A 17,358-nucleotide genomic window follows, 5' to 3' on the forward strand; every position below is an offset into this window, starting at 1 on the left:
GGTAGGGGCAGGACGGGTCGAGGGGGGGACAGGACATGCAGGCCCCCAGTGCCAGCTGGTGGTGCAGGAGTGGAGCTGGATGAGGGCAAGAGCAGGGGCTTGGGCGCAGGTTGGAGCTGGAGGGTCTGGTGGCAGTTGGGGGGGGGGGGGGGAGCCAAAAAGGGTCCGAGGGAGATGGGGAGTGGGGCCCGGTGGCTGCTGGGAGGGGTGGGATGGGGCCACAACCAAGCAAGGTGGTGGGGATGGAAACAGGGTGACAACCCCCCCAGGGTGGGCTGAGGCCAGGGGAGGTTGAGGTGAGGGCCGTGGCTGATGGCGTGTCCCCACAGGGCTGGACCGGTCCGGAGGGACGCAGGGATGGGGACGGGGGGCTGGCCACCCCCGAGGGGTGCGTGGGTCAGGGCACTGATCCTGCTCCTTTGCCCAGGTGAGGGGCAGGGAGACGGGAGGATGGAGCAGGGCTGGGGTACCCCGAAGGGCAGGGTGGAGGGGCACAGGGGGGTGCAGGTGGGATGGGAAGCGGGCAGGGGGGGTTTGCATGGGGGGACACGGGATGGGGGACACGCACGGGGGGATGTGGGTGGGGGACATGCACGGGAGGAGATGCGCTGTGGGACGCAGGCATGGGGACACGTGTGGAGGGACACGGGGGACAACAGGGGGAGGGATGTGGGAGGGGGGATGCAGGCTGGGGACACGGGCTGGGGGACCTTGGTCGGGGGAAGGCAGAGGGGGGGACACGGGCTGGGGGTGCAGCCTGGGGCATATGGGTGGAGGATGGGGATGGGGAATGCAAGGGCAGGGATGAGGGTGGAGGATCCAGACCGGGAGACACGGGCAGGGGATGCAGGGTGGGGACAGGCATGGAGGGACACGGGCTGGGGAACGTGGGCTGGGGAGGAGAGCAAGGGGATGGTGCACGCTGGGCTCAGCTTCTTGTAATTACTGAAGTCATCTCATTTTTCCCCTTTTTAAAAAATGTTCTCCAGAGTTTCTTGTATCCTAAGCTTCATTAGAAGCCAGCATTAACAGCAAAGAGCTGTGCAACCACCTCCTCTACACCTCTCATTGAAGACAGATGGACTCACAAAATTTAAACATACCAAATTTTTCAAACTTCCACTTAAAATCCTCCTTCTGCACTGCAGGGATGGGAAATCCTTCGTTGCCTGGTGTGATTAATGCCCTTTTTTCCCTAAATGCAGAATCTCTTACAGGTTTTACTGAAGCATCGAGAATCATCTACTCTGAAGTTACAGTGCCCAGGCGGCTGGAGGCAAAGGATGGGACCTTCACAGAGGTCATTTGCTTTTTGGGAAATGCTGTTTCGACCATGGGTCTAGACCTTGGCCTCTGCAGGGGCCATGTGTGGGTGCTGAAGGGAGAATGGGGCAAGGGGACAGATCCAGCTTCCCAGCCAAAATCAGCCTGTAAATAGTGTTTCCACTGTTGGATTAATTTGTAAAGTTAATCAGTGCCTTGGCCATCCCAGGGGGACACATCCTATTTAATAACAGCAGAGGGAAACCACCACATCGTCCATCTGACGCGGGCAAAGTAAGGCTCTTCCTCAGTTTTCCTTCCTCTGTTTGTTTTTTGCACGGGGCCATTACAGGGAATTAATGGACCCGCACTGAGGATTTTTGCTTTGCTCTTCAGAAATCTTATAGCCAAGGACATCCCGGTTTTCACATACAGTCCGGAAGGAGACCTGATAACTGAGTTTCCATATATTCAAGTAAGCTTAGGCATCTGTCAAGGATGCATCAAGAGCCAGAAACACATGACCCTCCTCCTCCTCACAGGCTCATTTGAATACATCAGTGGATCTAAGCAAGGGATGACTTTCTGTTTCCAAAAAGATCTGTTATTTCGACACTCTTTGTTTTAAAAAAGGAAGGAAATTGTATAGAGACTGATAAAAACTAGAAAAACAATTTCAGATTGATCAGCACACTTGATTTCCCTTTCAAATTTTTCAAGTTTTTAAAATAATCTTACTCCATCAAAAGAAAAATCAAGAAATCACAAAATACTCCACCGAAAATTCATCTACCCAGTGATGAGCTCTCAAGCTCCTGTTTTTTCCCTATTTACCTTCTATGCCTTCACTTTTGTTTTGCACGTGAAATACCCCTTTCAAAGTGGTAAAACCTGGATTTGGGGAGGTTTTTATGTGTCCCTTTACTGATGCGGGGTTTTTTTGACCCGGGCACGGGAGCTTTTCCCACAGCCTGAAGCCACATTCGTACCTCGCAGGACGACTGCTACTACAAGGGGTTTGTGGAAGGCTCCCCGGGATCCGTTGTCTCCCTCAGCACGTGCTTCGGGATCAGGTAGGGCTCTTCCCAGGGAAGAATGGGGGGTTCAGTATCAAATTAACTGGGATGGGCGTAGAGCTCCCTTTTTAAAGCAGGTGTCCTCACTTCCACGTGCGATGCTTTCTGCTGCATCTCGCTACTAAAATTCAAACCTTCAAACACAGCTGAGATTTTTTTTAGCATTACAGATTTTACAGCCTCTCCAGTATAAATTTTAAAGGTGCATATTTTATAGAAAAACAGGGTTTAATGAAATTTTTGGCCAAACAATGTGCTTTATATTCTTCTGGCAGCCTGTAAGCAGGTAGCAGGTTTGACATGTCAAGAGAGTTCAAAGACTTGCTTTAAAAGACAGTAAATTAAACAAGCACTTCTCGAGAAACTTCTTCCTCAGGTGCACTCCATGTATTTATTTCTGATAGTGCAAGCTCTGAACATGAGACTTGAAAGCAAACCTGTATGGGCATAACAGTCTCTGGCAAATCAGACTTCCCAAAATGCTGTATTAAACTGGTGGTCACCCATAACCATCAACAACTTCCCTCTTGAAGTCCTTTCTGTAGAACTTTTTTACTTTATGGTATTAGTCAAACAGAAAGGAATGCCAGCATAACCTCTCCTCTGAAGATTAAGACGATATTTAAATGAACCATGCACAGCTCAACAGTCCTCTTTTACATTATCCCTCTGCAATGTTATCGAACTCAAACCTTTGATCTTCTCCAGAAAAATCAGTCCTGGGGAGCAGGAGCTGCTTTTTTTTAAAGAGATTGTCCTAACTTTGAAAATGTTTAATTTTATTTTCTATTATTTTCACTGGTTTTGGTGGAAGGAAGTTATCCAGCCTTCCATGCAGCCATCCATGATTTACAGCATCCAGCTGCCCACACTCTGCACTGGTGTCAGACTCCCCACAGCAAGACTTAAATTCCTTCACAGCCTGGATGCAGGGGACTCACAGGGTGGGAAACCGGCAATTTTTTCCCATTAAAGACCTTCTTGATAAATCCACTAGCACAACTGCCTTAGCAAAGTCTTCTGGGTTTCCAGCTCAGTGTTTGATGTTTTCCTATTGTGATACACAAACCAGTAATTATGAACATTTTAGGACTAAATAACTCAATCTCTGGCAAAACTAAGGCCCATTGAGCCTCTCTTATAAGACCAGACATGACATTGAGTTTTGGTAGACCTATCTGCACCTTCTTTCTCAAACAAGCACCCCAAAAGGTCCCTGAATTAAGTGAGGTTTTTTAGAATGCAAACTTACTAGCAGATGCAGCTTATTTAGCTGCAGTGTCTATGCAAGGATAAACAGATCTTAAAGACAGATGCTCCTTGGAAGAGCCGTAGCACAGAGCTTTTATTGCCTTCTCACTTTCCTTTAATATATAGCATTTATCTGCAGCTTCTTTACTTTTTTTCCAAAGCTGCACGATTGCTCTCTCAAGGCGCTCTTATGTAACCTAAACCTCGGGCATGACACTTCTTTTCCATAAAAGATCTTTTAGGCGAGCTCCTTGTATCTTCTCATGGGATCCCTACCCACAGGAGCAGTGGTATGCAAGAGCTAAATCTTTCCATATCCCCCCCCTTCAAACAAAAAACCCATAAAATATGCGTTGATCCCAATAGCCCTGAACCTCAGAGGCGGCTCCTGGAGCTTCTACCTGTTGGCGAGATGCACAGGGCTGCCCTGCCTCTCCTGCTACGATAAGCAACCTCCACCTTGTTTATTTTTGTATTTACTAAATAATTTAAGAAGTCATTTAGTTCACATCTCTTACCGACTCCTCTGTTGGAAAATTCGCAGTGGAGTTTTGCAAATTGGAGATCTGAGGTACGAAATCGAGCCCGTGGAGAACTCCTCAACGTTTCAGCACCTCGTTTACCGAAGGGCGTTGGAAGGCGGCTCACGTCAGCTATGCCAAGTGCCCGAAGAGCACAAGGACCACCTGCCTGAATTCGGAGAACTTGCCGACAGGAGTCATAAAATCCTTGTTATCGAAGTAAGGACTCCCCACCCGCTTGTGTCAATGTTGCACGTTCGTGTGTGTACGTACAGGTTATGTTAAATGCTGGGAGTGATCCGACCATAGGGAAAATTCCTATTGCATTCACAAAAGCATGACAGGGGTTTCACGCAGTAAAGCATCTGCAGGTCTGGAAGCAAACAGGCTTTCTGTTTAGTGACAGTGAGCAAAGCACCCTCACATGATATGGAAACCATACCTCCAGCCATGCCTAAGCATCACACTGTGAAATGAAGACCCCATTCCATTTCTGAGAAGTGTTAGGTAGCACTTTGTCAGGTGCAGATCATCCTGCCCTGCGTTTGCTTCTCTCTTGAGATCCTTTCCCGCTTGCCTGTTCATCTCACAAACCCTGAAAAAAATATTCAGATCTTAAAAATGGGGGTTGAAATGAAAGTGGAAGTAGCAAACAAGAATTTTTTTAAGACGGTGATAAAGAGGGGAGTTGACATGTCTGTCAGCTCCAGAGGTAAAAGCAGCTGGAGGTTTCAGTAAACAAATCTGAAATGATTAATTATTTTTAAAGACAGTTAGAGAACATTTCTAAATAAGCTGTGATCAGAAGCTATAGAAGCAGTGATTTCAATCGTTGCTGCCTTTCTATTATAGATAATCTATCGACAACCCAGTATTTTACTGCCTGACTCCAGAAAGGAAAGTGTAGACTCGTGGACCAGGTGTCTGCACCCAGAGCTCTTCCCTCCAGACCCTCTTTTGTAGGGCTGCCCAGGCAAAGAGCCTGGGAAGGACACCGCTTGGGGGTGGGATGTGTTCCTGGGCTGTGGGTGCTATCAGCCCCTCTGACAACGGTCTTGAGCTCCATCTCATAGGGTCGTAGGATGGCCCAGGTTGGAAGAGACCTCAGGAGGTCTTCGGTTCAGCTTCGTCCTCCACGCAGGGTCGGCTCTGAGGTCAAACCAGGTTGCTCAGGGCTTTATCCACTTGGATCTTGAAGACCTTCAAGGATGGAGACTGCACAACCCCTCTGGGCAACTTCCTGCAATGCTTGAATCATCTTCCTTATTAATGTGTCGGGAAGAGATGCTCTGGGGTTGTAACTCGTCTTTTGTAGAGAAACCCCTGAACTCCTCTCAGTGCTCTGTCTGTGCTGCCTCTCCCTTCCCTCCAGAGAGACCAGGAGGTGCAAGTCCTCGGGGCCATGGCTGGGTGCCTCTCTCCCCACAGTCAGTTTTGCTGAAGTCCTGTGAGCACCGAGTAAGGGGGAAGGTTACATCACCTGTCTTACTGACGCGACTCCTGCTGCTACCCTATTTGTTTGCCTTTCTTTTCCCTCATTGGGCAGCAGAATAATTTCGAGTCTCATCACTGTTCTTCGTGCCTCTCTGATGGAGTTGTCTGCAAATCTGCCAGCACGCTGTGTTAACCGCAGGCTGCTGGGATTGGCGTTGAACAGTTTCTCTTCTGGGTCTGACTCTCTTGGGACTTCATTTAATGCATCTTTACATCTAGGCAATAAAGATCAACAACTTCTCCCTCTGTGTCTTTAGTTAGTATTCACCTTATGGTAAGAAAATCTAAACTCTACTCCCCAGTTTGCTCAAATTACACTCACAAAAAAAGCTTTAGCTATGCCAAAATGCACACATCTGTTGGTTCTTTTCTGTTCAGAAACAGTTTCCATGTTTTCAAAGGAAATTAGTTTGTTCTGACATCATTTGATATTGGATATTACTGATGCAGTTGTTATCAGAAACACCTTGGTTAGAAAAATATTTTATTTGCTTTGATTTGTGAAAGCTTTTACAGCTTGTGAGGACTTTTGTCATTGCTGTTCCTGCTTTCAAAAGAACTGAGATAAAGTATGTTATTTTTGTACCTACGAGTGTGGATTATTTATAGCGACAGCCTGGCCTATGCCAGCGTACTGTGACTGCATTCACTGAAAGAAATAAAGAGTGACATTCAGAGATGCTGCCTTCTGATAATAATATGAAGCATTTAGGTGAAAGAATTACTTATCAGCTCCCATGGTGGAAATATTGTTTTATAAATTGCTACAATTTCACTGAATTTACTGAGAACCTGCCAGGGAAAGAGGGTAATTTAGAATAATAATAAAGTGGTATTTGTTCACCAGAAAGGAGACATGAGTCCCCATGCTTAAAATGACTTAAGCAATAGCATTTTTCTAGCCATGCATACTTCTGCAACAGCTAAACCATTTAGAAAGTTGTCTTTCTCAGAGATAGAGACTCGTCCTCCTCTCTTCTACCACCAGAACTCCTGGGAACTACTCAAGAGAAAAGCCAACGTGTCTTCCTCACCCCCACGTCAGCCAATGCCAAAGCTACCAGCCAGGTTGTTGTAGGGTCAGCTTCTTCCAATCCTCGCCGCTTCACCAAACCTGCAGATCTTGCGTGCCCTCACAGTCTCCCTGTGCGCTCACTCCATCAGAGATGGGACGTTGCTGCCAACGAGCAATACCTGCTGCGAGGAGAAGACTAACCCCCCAGATTACCCATTAACCAATTGCTACCAGCAATTAATGTGCTGGATGTACATAGGAGAAGTCAATGAGCTCTACCCAGCCCAAGACTGAGTGCATCCCACCTAGAGCAGTTTTTCTTCCACCTATGGAGCTGCCCGTGCACAAGTAAACACACAAAGGGCACTATACCAAAACCCTTATTTCCAGAGGCTGACAGATCCCAGGCATGGTACACGGTGCCTCTCACTGCCTGGGTCTACCGGTGGGCACGCTCCCATTTGCTGTATTACGCAGGCGTGCTGGGCAAAATGAAGAAAAACTAAGTATGAGTTCTTTTCATGGTTTTCATATGGCTTGAACTATTTCACTTCAGGACCAGTTTTTATCTGCAATTATCTGTTCACCCTCCTGGTTTCTAGCATTGAGCTGCTTGATGCAGGCAGCTCATGTTGACCCCACTCAATTCTCCCTTTGACACAGTTTTTGTGGTGCCAATTGTAAGGATTAAAAAATGGTCTGAGCACGTGCAAAAGTCTGCAGCTCATAGTGAGCTGATGTAACATGAGCAATGCCAGGTAATCCCCCTCCTACCAAGAAAACCCGACCTACAACTGTGTTCTGTCTCTGAATGTCTCTGCTCTCGCCCTGATTACTCGTTATGCTCATTAATCCTTCTCTAATGCATAATTGCTCTGTGTTCTTGTACTTAAGGGAAATTCTGGATTAGTTTGAGTAACACCACTTTGATTTTTTACAATGCGGTGTAAGCTTTAAAGCTCCTGAACGTATCTCAATAACCACAGTGTCATTTGTTCACTACCAGGAGGTTCCTGGTCTTCAGATGCTGCCTGTGCCCACCAGATACTTGGAGCTGGCTCTGGTCACAAACAAAGAGCTGGTAAGCATCAGAAATTATCGCCGTGCTACGGCCGTCGTGTTATATTGGAGGGAATCCTTGGCGTTCAGCGTTGTAACGTAGCCCTTCTCCCCTTTCAGTTTAAAGTTAAGAACTACAATGAAACCCTGATGCTACATCTGTTCATTTCCATAAGCAACCTCCTGAACACGGTGAGTTTTAATGACGTGGTAATTACAACTGCCGTTCTGCTCCGTCAGCTGGCTGTCTAACCCGCTACCCTGGGAAAGAGACGGATGATCTGTGCCTGACTGCAGCTACTCTACCAGGAACCAACGTGTTCCTCGATGCTATAAAACCCACCTCAACTATTAAGAAGTTGCTTCAAATATGAGTGAAGCCCGTTTAAAAATAATTTTGAAATCATCCCTATAAAATGGTTGACTTAGAATCGGCATTATTCTTACTAAATGCTTTCTGGTAGCTCATTACGACCTCCCTTTCTCTCCTTTACGATCGTCCCCCTTACGAGCCTCTTCTCACTCTGAACCCTCCAAAACAGCACAAGAGTTTTCCTCTTCTGCTCTGTGAATACACCAACAAGGAGCCAGTGCATCAGCCACGAGCTCAGCCATAAGGCACTCAAAAATGAGCTACACAGAAAGCTCCATTAAATTAATACAATGCACAAAAATAAGCGGCGTGCTCAGCTCCTTCAGCTTTAGCCAGAAACTGGTCCTTGCACGAATAAAGCGCGGAGGCAGGCGCAGTGCCCGGGGTCGCCGCGCGCCCCGTGGGCTGCAGGGGATGCAACGCTCGCCGCCTTCCAGGTGTACAGGCGCATGAAGCTGCAGATCGTCGTCAGCGCGGTGGAGATGTGGACCAGGACCGACCGGGTGACGGCCGCCCACAGCCTGGCCCGGACGCTGCAGGTTTTTGCCGCGTGGTGTCAGAGGGATGCCGTCGGTCGTGTGAATTATGACCATATCCAGTTACTGCTGTAAGAGTGCTGCGGTTTAATCGCCCAGCTCACGTGCCGGCTGTGGGGAGATAAGCAGGGAGCAAGAATATTTTCATCTCTTTCTTCTTCTAATTTTTACATATATGTGCTGATAAGTCTTTTGTCCTGGTGATATCTTGGGGGAAAAAAATGTAACAGCTTAATCAGTTCTTGTACTAATCAGCACATATTTGTCATGTAAATTGGTACAAGAATTCTCTTTTGCCTTTCATTGTCTTCTTTTACATTTTTCCACACACGTACACAGACAGAGCATACAGCTTATTTCCAATTTTGATACAGTTGTCTGTAACTGAATTATTTCAATCTCATTTTTAGTTTTTACTTATTTTTATATATACAAGCCACTCGTTTTTTAGATAGAATAATTCATTGTTATATGGTTTACAACGCTATATTTCTGTTAAACCTTTTTGCTAGGACAAGGGAGTTAGATCTCAAACTGCAAGATGTTTAATCACTTATTTCACTCATTTGCTTTTTAAGACCTAGCACCTTGTTTCTGTTTTGTCTGTTCCTTTTTCCTTTATTTTGGGGGAAAGAAAGCTTCAACATATTATATTGCCAAATCTTTTAAAAATAATTTTGAATAATTATTTTTTATTGAAATAGCCTATAGGCCACTCTTCCCTTTAAAGCAGGGAGGATGCCAATGAGTTTATAAACCGTGGCCCTGCCTCCTTAGCATGATGCATCACCGGTGCTTGCACACCTGATCTGTGGGTACCAGCCCAGCTGCACACAGGGCTCCCATAGGAGAAATGGGTGATGCTGGGCTTTTCTTCAAGAAAGGAGCCCCTCATTACCTGAAACCATTATTTTCCAGCTGTAATTCAGGTGATGCATCCCATTATTGGCACAAAGTGGTTCTGCATTTCTTTAATGTTAAAACTTTCCTGCTGCAGTGGCCAGCACTACAAGGAACGGGGATTTGCCTGGAAGGGGACAATGTGCCAGACGAACTCCATGGGTGTCGTCTCGGTAAGGGGGGTAAGGGGAGACCTCGCGGGTTTGCACTGAAAGGAAAAATAAACCTTTCATATTCACAGTGAACCTCGGGAGTTAATTCTACATAACTCCTGGGCTCAGGCTTTTACCAATTAGCAGGTAACACCTAAACTGGGCATCTAAAGGAGTTGATGTTGGTCTTGGTTTTGCCATTTCTTAAAGAAGATGAGATGGTGAAGGAACAATTCTCCAGTGCTTCCCCAGACCAACTCTTTAGGGGTCCTTTGGTTTCCCTAATTGGTTGTTTGCCAGTGCAAGTCCCCAGCGAGCACAAATTGCACAGTCACTGAGCAAAACATTGGAAGTCTGGATCTGAATTTCTCCACATCAACATACACTGACTTGAGAAAATGTGGACCTGTGGTTTTTCTTCCCACCTGCAGTTCCCTGGCCATGACACCATCAGCGACATGATGATGCTTGCCCATGAGATAGGCCACAGTTTAGGCTTCAGCCATGATGACGCAAAACAATTTCAAAACAAATTTTGCAATTGCAACTGCACCCAGAGAGGATGCATCATGCGAACATCCCCAGGGTAAGTGAAGCTTGGCTTTCCCTACATCACTGAGGGTGAGATTTGGGTCATTGCCTTCAGCTGTCCACCTCTGAGCAAACGCTGTGTTTCTGTAGGGGGGGTGTATGCCCTTTCCTCTACAGCATCTTTTAATCTTCCAGCTCAACTTGGCAGAGGAATGGGAGTCTGAGCTGCCCCTGCTTTGTGCAGGTGGTTGGACTAGGGACTTCCAGAGGGACTTTCCAACCTAAATTACTCTACGATGCTTTATCAAGTGAAAATAGTTATTTAGATAAGACAAGAGACACCAGTTCTCCCTGAGACACAAATCCACAGAAAACTTGGCTTCCTTGGATCCACTGGCCACAGAATATTTATTTTCCATCTGCTTTCTCCAAGTGCTGCTTGGTTTTGACTTCCTCATAGCAGGAGCTGCTCCTCATACCTGCTCTCTCGATGTAGGATCATCATGAAGAAAAAAGAATTCCACTAATTAACTAATGTCTCCTGAAACCTGTGAAAAATATTTAGTAGACATCAGCTTCTGTTGTTTTAGCATCAAAGAAACCATATGATATTGCAGGAGCATCCTTGCATTGGTCAGCTCCACATACTGCTGATAATAAAATGTCCTTAAAAAAGACTCATTCCTCTTAGCTCTAGAGGACTGCCCAACACACAGTGGACTTCAGCAGGCAGTGAAGGCTTCTTCATTGAAGACTGGTTTGCTTCCAAGTCCTAAGATCCTTTTTTTGCTGTGAAGTCCTCATCTTTGCTTCACTCTCTGCAACGCACATACTGCAGCAATGAGAAAGACAGGCTCCATGCTTCATATTAGACCCTTATCTTTACTAGAGACCAGCTAAGCCTCCCTGAAGACATTAAGGATTGGAGAAACTGAAGTCTCCTAGCAGATTTGTCTGTTCTTTCAATGACATCAGGATTGAAACAGCCATTTCAGTGGGGTCACCAGCAGACCTGCTTCACCCTGTGATGTCCCTCCCATCCCATCCACCTGGAAGTCACCTCTATGGTGACCTCAAGGGGACTGAGGACCCAGCACACAAGGGCTGGGGTGAGAACCTCAGCAAGTCAGAGCGCCATGTTTCATGGCTCTTTGATCCTTCAGCTTTTGCTGCCATCCATTCCAATAGTAACCTCATTATCCCAACGTACTCATTAAATTTATCTGTTTCCAAACCTCTCACTTTAGCCAATAGTTCTTCCAGAATTCCTAAACAGCGATTAATCAACATGTTCAGTTGAGTCGTTTCCAATTTGGCCACAGTAATTTCCATGCCCATATTTACACATGAAAAAAGGAGAGAAAAAAGACTTATTCCCACTAAAACTGTCCATGTTCCTCTTTGCTAGTTAATCTATTTGTTCTTTAAGTCCATCAAGTCATTTATAAATATGGTATGGTCATATATAAATTTTTTTTCTTACAGATCTTGCTTGGCATTCAGTAATTGCACTATGGGAGAATATTACGATGAAGTAATAAGAAAAAATCTACCTTGTCTACTCAACATACCATCTTTAAAACCATTTCTTCTTGAACTCTGCGGCAATGGTGTCTTGGAAAAAGAGGAAGAATGTGATTGTGGCAGTGACGAGGTTGGCAACTAAAAATTTAACTGCAATCTACATATTAGAGTAGTGTTCATAAAACTGTGGTGGTTTTGCAACTATGAAAGCTCACTGACTCATGGGAAGAACTGGTCTTTGAAGTGTTACACATTCAAATGAGCCCACTGGCTTCCACTTCTGTGAATTCTGTGAAGTGGGGTTTTTCCCAAATATGGCTTTATTTGTGGGCAAAATATGCACGATTTGTGTAAACATATGCAGATCATATCTAGAGGTAAATTCAGGGGGGTTTTCCATGACTATGGAGGGACCTTTCGTGGCAGACTCCGTGCAGAGCTGACGGTGAATTCTGTCTGCAAGTGTCTGATAAGGAGTCACGCTGCTAGGACAGAGACGAAACCTCTCCATACCTTGTCCAAACAGAAGGGTGTTTTCCTTCTGGTTGTACTAATGTTCCTAAAAATGAGGGGTCTGAAGAAAACAGAAGTATCTGAGCAGTGCTGCAGACAAAGTGGAGACTCTGCAGAAGGGACATGTCTTTGCCTCCAAGCCGCTCTATATACAAGCAAGTTATGAGCACTTGCATCTTCTTGTCTGTAAAATAAGAGTTTTTCTATTTCTGTTTTTTCTTAAATTTACCCTGAAGTCCATGAAAGAAGTGCTTTTCTGAAGCACTTGCATGTTGGTATTTTTGCAGCTCTCATGCCAGGATCCATGCAGTTGTGACACGTTGGAAAGTTTGAGTTTTCCAGTGGAAACTCTCATTTGCGTTTTGTGTAATCATTATTTGTACGAAGCTTCTGTAGCTTTGTCAAAACTCGGCCGTTGCACTGACATCTCCCACACAGAGCAATTTGCATGTGTATTATATCCAGGCTTGGGTTGAACATCGTGCACCTTGCTGGTAAAGAGGGTTCACCTGCTTTAAGAAATTATGCTAGGAAAAACCAAATCCTACCACCTACAGCCCCCAGAAACTTGCTCTCTCCAACCACTTATCCCAGACCTCTTCTTCTTAATCAGGCACAGCGCTCAGCCATACAAGTGCCCTGACCAGGAGACCCTTTTTACCACCCTCTTTTATCCCCCCTCTTTTCAATTTTCCCACACTTGTTCCTCCCCAATCCACCTTAATCTCTCCCTGCCTTTCATCCTTCCCCTCACCATCTCCGACAAAGCTTTGCACATCCCCACATTTGCCCTAAAACATCCCACAATAAGTTTTACGCAGTCCTACGTTCCCTCTTAAATACCACATCATAAGTTTGAGTCCTCTTCAGGAGAACCAAAAAAATCTTGGTTTTCCATCAGTGACCCGAGAGCTCTGGTCTTTGCTAATGTTCCTATTATCTCCTCTTCATCAGCATTGTGTGATCAATTCATTCCTGTTCCTGTCTCCTTTCCTTGTTTTTATCCTAAAAAACCATTAACCAGCTCTCCTTCCAAAGCAGATACCCTTACATCCCACCATTCTTAAAGTTTGGGTAATTAGTTGTGTTTATGTGCCAGAGTTGAGAAATCCATCAGCTCTAGCACCTTGAATGTTTGGGATTGGGAATTTCAACTTTTAAGGAAATGGTGGATCATTGCTGAAAGAGTTGAAAAAGGGAAGGAAGGAAGGAAAGTACAAAAGAAGGGAAAAAAAGGATAGAAAGGGAGACTAATATCTCCCGTTGTGCTCAGAAGGATTTCCAAGTACTTTGGAAACATTAATGGGCCTATTCTTAGAGCACCCCTGTGAAGCAGGTAGGTTGGCTGATTAACAGAGGAGATGAGATGGAAGCACTAGTGTTTAAAGAAAAATGTGAATTGTTTTAAAAGTGTCTACACAAGGCATAGTTCCCCTTGACACAGAACTCCAGAATGTCCAGAGTCTGAGAAGCAGCAGAAAACAGCAGATTTTTTTTTTTCCCCCTTTATTTCCTTTAATTCTGTGTCTCTTAAGCTAGAGAAGCTGATCCAAATAAAGAAACTCTTAACACTGAGATGGTGCAACATTATTTACTTCCAGGCATGCCTCCAAGAGGGATGCTGCTTCTCCTCCAGCTGCCTGCTCACACCAGGGTCTTCTTGTTACAGAGGTGAATGCTGTCACAAATGTCAGGTAAGTCACAACAGCAACAACCACTATTGGCTTTGTAATCTAGGGCAAACTAATGATTTAATTGTTCTTCAGAGCTGTTGGTTAGGTGCTATAGTGTTTATTTCCTGTATTTCTCAGTATATTTGGTCTGAAAATATCCATAAACTTGATTGGAAACTGCTCAAGCTGAGGTAGAAAACAAATAGTTTAGATACACTGAACTTATGTCAGACAAAAAACATCAGCAGGAGCAGCAAAGCGAGGGTGTAAGGCCAGGACCAACTAACCCAACACAAGCATCGGTGTCATGGACCAAACACCCAACGATCACAAGTCTGGGTGAAAGGAAAGAGATTTTAAAACCTCATTTACATTCCTGCTGATTTTGAGCTTTTAGGGAAAATCCAACAACACTATTTGTAGAGGCATTTCAGATTCAACCTGAAATGCACAAATAAAACCACGAGTTTTTCTGCTGGAATATCAGTGATCATCATCTGCAATGTCTCAATTTCCATAGGACAGCAAGGACTTTAGTCCCTTATACCTTCCTCCAGTCCTTATTCTGTCTGACTTTTTGCAAATTCAAATTGCTGTCCTTCATCTTACACTTTTGAGGCATTCCCTAAGATTTTGCCACATGGGTTTCAGTAATTTGGGCCAGCCACTCCAGAAAAAAAAAAATAAATCCATTCAAAACTAATTTTGTGGCCTTTTCTTTACAGTTTCAGCCAGCAGGAAAAATCTGCAGAGAAGATAGGAGCATATGTGATCTCCCCGAGTACTGCAATGGCTCTTCAGGGAGCTGCCCCATGGATGTATTTAAGCAAGATGGAACCCTGTGTGGCGACAACGACCGCTGCTACGATGGACACTGCCACAGCCACGAGGCACAATGCAAAGCTTTATTTGGCAGAGGCAAGATACCTCATCCAAGGAACAGCCAGATCATCTCATATGGAATTAGCTCTCACCTTCAGATAACACTTCGTCTTGTGTCTCCTCCCCCTTCCCTGCCCTCTGCTTTAAAAAAGTCTGGTTTTAACACAGTCACTGAAGATTCACTGTTTACTCTTTGTAAGGCAGGCAGGCTTCAATAGATGGGCCAGTTACTTAAGAATATAAGTACTTGCATAAAAAATACTAAAGAATACTTCTTAAATACCCCATGTTTTTATAACAACAGCTATATAACTACCATATATATATATATATATCAATGTGTATATAAAACATAGTATTGGACCTGATGATCTTAAGGGTCTTTTCCGACCTAAATGATTCGATGATTCTAGATATTTATTAGTTAGGGTAACAGAACAGGGGTTTTCTCTGGCAGTGGTTGTTGCAGTGCTGTTTAGGAACATCCCATGCCCGTTGTGCAATGGGAACAGCAGACGTGGCCACCCTCATCCATTTGCCAGTAGAGGGTCCCAGAAACAAAGACGTGCTGGAGACAGTCGTTGAGATCACTTTTATGCCTTTGAAAGCAACCCCAACCTTTAATTCATGCACCTACATTTCCCCCAGTTCAAACTTGAAGCATGCATGTGATTTTTTTGAATACCCGCCCACATCCTCTTTCCGATTATTTCAGTTCTGTAGGAAGTAACCAAACTTCCCCAGTGCATGTGTCCTGAAGCTGCAGCAGAGCAGATCTGTTCTGCACTCCCTTGTTAGTGACAGCAGTGATGCCCATCATGATCTGAGACCTAGGTTTCTCTATGAACATATGAAAGTCTTCTGCAAGTATGGCCACAGTTCCTCTGTGATCTACCACATTTATGAGAAGTTTGGAGTCTCTGGGAACGCCTGCACATGAAGACAGTAGCATTTCTCATGAAAGGCATTGCTGGGAAAGGCAAGGATATTGATCAGGCAGAATATTTTTGTCATTATTTTGATGTGGGGCACCAAAGGAATTGTCACGCGAGTATTAAATGGTGCTAACACGGCCAGCAGTGATCTCAGCCACCTCTGCAGGACAGCTGGGAAGTCTGGTGGTTGGTCTTACTTTGAGAACATTTTGAATGCTTGAAAACTTATTAAAATGCCTGATGGGAGTCCTGCATTGACCACAGGCTCTCCCTCTTTTCCCTCAGTGGTCTGTTACTCTTATACAACACTTTGTGAATATAAAAATGTTCTGAAAAAACTGGGAGTCCCCTGGGTTAGAAGTGGTCTTGCTTTACTGAAATCCAGATCTCTGAGCTGTTTCTGACATCTAACAGAAATTAGTGTTGCTAATACTGAATATAATGGCGGTGATCCTAGTTTCATGATAAATGTAAGATACATTAACCTGTGTCACCCAGCAAGTTAGAATTAAAGAAAAAAATAGGTTTGGGAAAGATTTTAGGCTTTTAATCCAATTTTATGCTCCATGTTGTTCTGGATAAATGACCATAGACATTGTGATCACTGGTTGATCTCTTGGTGGCAAATCTTCATTTAGTCACTTTAGTCTCACATTGATTATTTTGGTCCAAAAGAGGACCAGAACCAAAAGGGGGGGAGGGGGGGAGGGGAATGCCCATAAAACATGGCAGGTAAAATGCAAGCTGTGGTTGACTGGAACTTCATTTCAGAAAAAAAAACACAAATATCATCTGGAGGGATTATGGGGGTGCAGATAGTCCCTGCCTCTCTGTGAACATCTCCTTTTTCTCTCTCGCTCTGCAGCCGCCCACCGTGCCCCGCTGAGCTGCTTTAGGGAAGTGAATGTTCGAGGCGACCGGTGTGGGAACTGTGGCTGGAACGGGACATACTACACTAAATGCCTGGAAGAGTAAGTGCTGGTTACTGGTGGTTACTGGTGTCCCACTCCAGCCAGTAGCCAGGCAGGACTGGGACACCACTCTTGTGCGTTGTTATACAAGGCATACAAACAGAGCACTGCTTCTAAGGGGTTTTCAACTTGATTTTTTTTTTGTTGGGATTAAGCACAAGAGAGGCAAAAGCAAAAACAGTGTTGGGAAAAGGAGTGCGGCTTTTTTGTATGACCTGGAGGCTCTGCTAGGCTTTTCTGGTTGGTTTTCATAGGTGAAGGCGTGATGTACAAGCATTGCTGAGAGCCTACCTGTATAATGGTCAAAGAAAGGGAAAAACGCACATGGCAATAGGAGGAATTTGAGGCAGCATTTCTTTCAGTTAGGTTCTTCTTGCACTTTCAACCCAGAAAGTTAAGTGAGGACGGTCTTCTTTTTACAGGAACTTACAGATTTTTCTTCTTTGCTTGCCCAGAACAGCCTTAAATCTTATCTCCCAGCATGAATGGAAGTTCAGCACATGATACTTTCCAGCTTTCCCACAGTAAGGGGTCATCCCATCACCAGGCGAGGCCTGAGTTTTCCTGTTCAGTTTGATAACGGGTTCTCCAACCCTTTTTCTCCTTTAGCATGAATTCTTTTCACGTTGCTGTCATGCGCAGCAGTCACCAGTCAGTACGTCTTCAAAAGCATGCCTAGATGAGACATT

General features: G+C 44.9%; 1 protein-coding gene across 1 annotated transcript in view; it reads left to right on the plus strand.

Annotated features, from left to right (window-relative positions):
* The first annotated feature begins 312 nt into the window (after nucleotides 1-312).
* Nucleotides 313-17,358, plus strand: part of LOC126048155 (disintegrin and metalloproteinase domain-containing protein 9-like) — a 30,674-nt gene continuing 13,628 nt past the window's right edge. Inside the window, exons 1-15 of the mRNA XM_049822747.1 lie at nucleotides 313-427; nucleotides 1,206-1,300; nucleotides 1,493-1,557; nucleotides 1,660-1,738; nucleotides 2,260-2,336; nucleotides 4,135-4,330; nucleotides 7,627-7,701; nucleotides 7,800-7,871; nucleotides 8,490-8,659; nucleotides 9,586-9,661; nucleotides 10,072-10,226; nucleotides 11,657-11,825; nucleotides 13,810-13,902; nucleotides 14,607-14,799; nucleotides 16,564-16,669. Of these exons, the coding sequence (XP_049678704.1) occupies nucleotides 313-427; nucleotides 1,206-1,300; nucleotides 1,493-1,557; nucleotides 1,660-1,738; nucleotides 2,260-2,336; nucleotides 4,135-4,330; nucleotides 7,627-7,701; nucleotides 7,800-7,871; nucleotides 8,490-8,659; nucleotides 9,586-9,661; nucleotides 10,072-10,226; nucleotides 11,657-11,825; nucleotides 13,810-13,902; nucleotides 14,607-14,799; nucleotides 16,564-16,669 (1,736 nt within the window). The remainder of the gene's footprint in view (nucleotides 428-1,205; nucleotides 1,301-1,492; nucleotides 1,558-1,659; nucleotides 1,739-2,259; nucleotides 2,337-4,134; nucleotides 4,331-7,626; nucleotides 7,702-7,799; nucleotides 7,872-8,489; nucleotides 8,660-9,585; nucleotides 9,662-10,071; nucleotides 10,227-11,656; nucleotides 11,826-13,809; nucleotides 13,903-14,606; nucleotides 14,800-16,563; nucleotides 16,670-17,358) is intronic.

This window comes from Accipiter gentilis, chromosome 19 (genome assembly GCF_929443795.1).
Source record: "Accipiter gentilis chromosome 19, bAccGen1.1, whole genome shotgun sequence".
NCBI classification, from domain to species: domain Eukaryota; kingdom Metazoa; phylum Chordata; class Aves; order Accipitriformes; family Accipitridae; genus Astur; species Astur gentilis.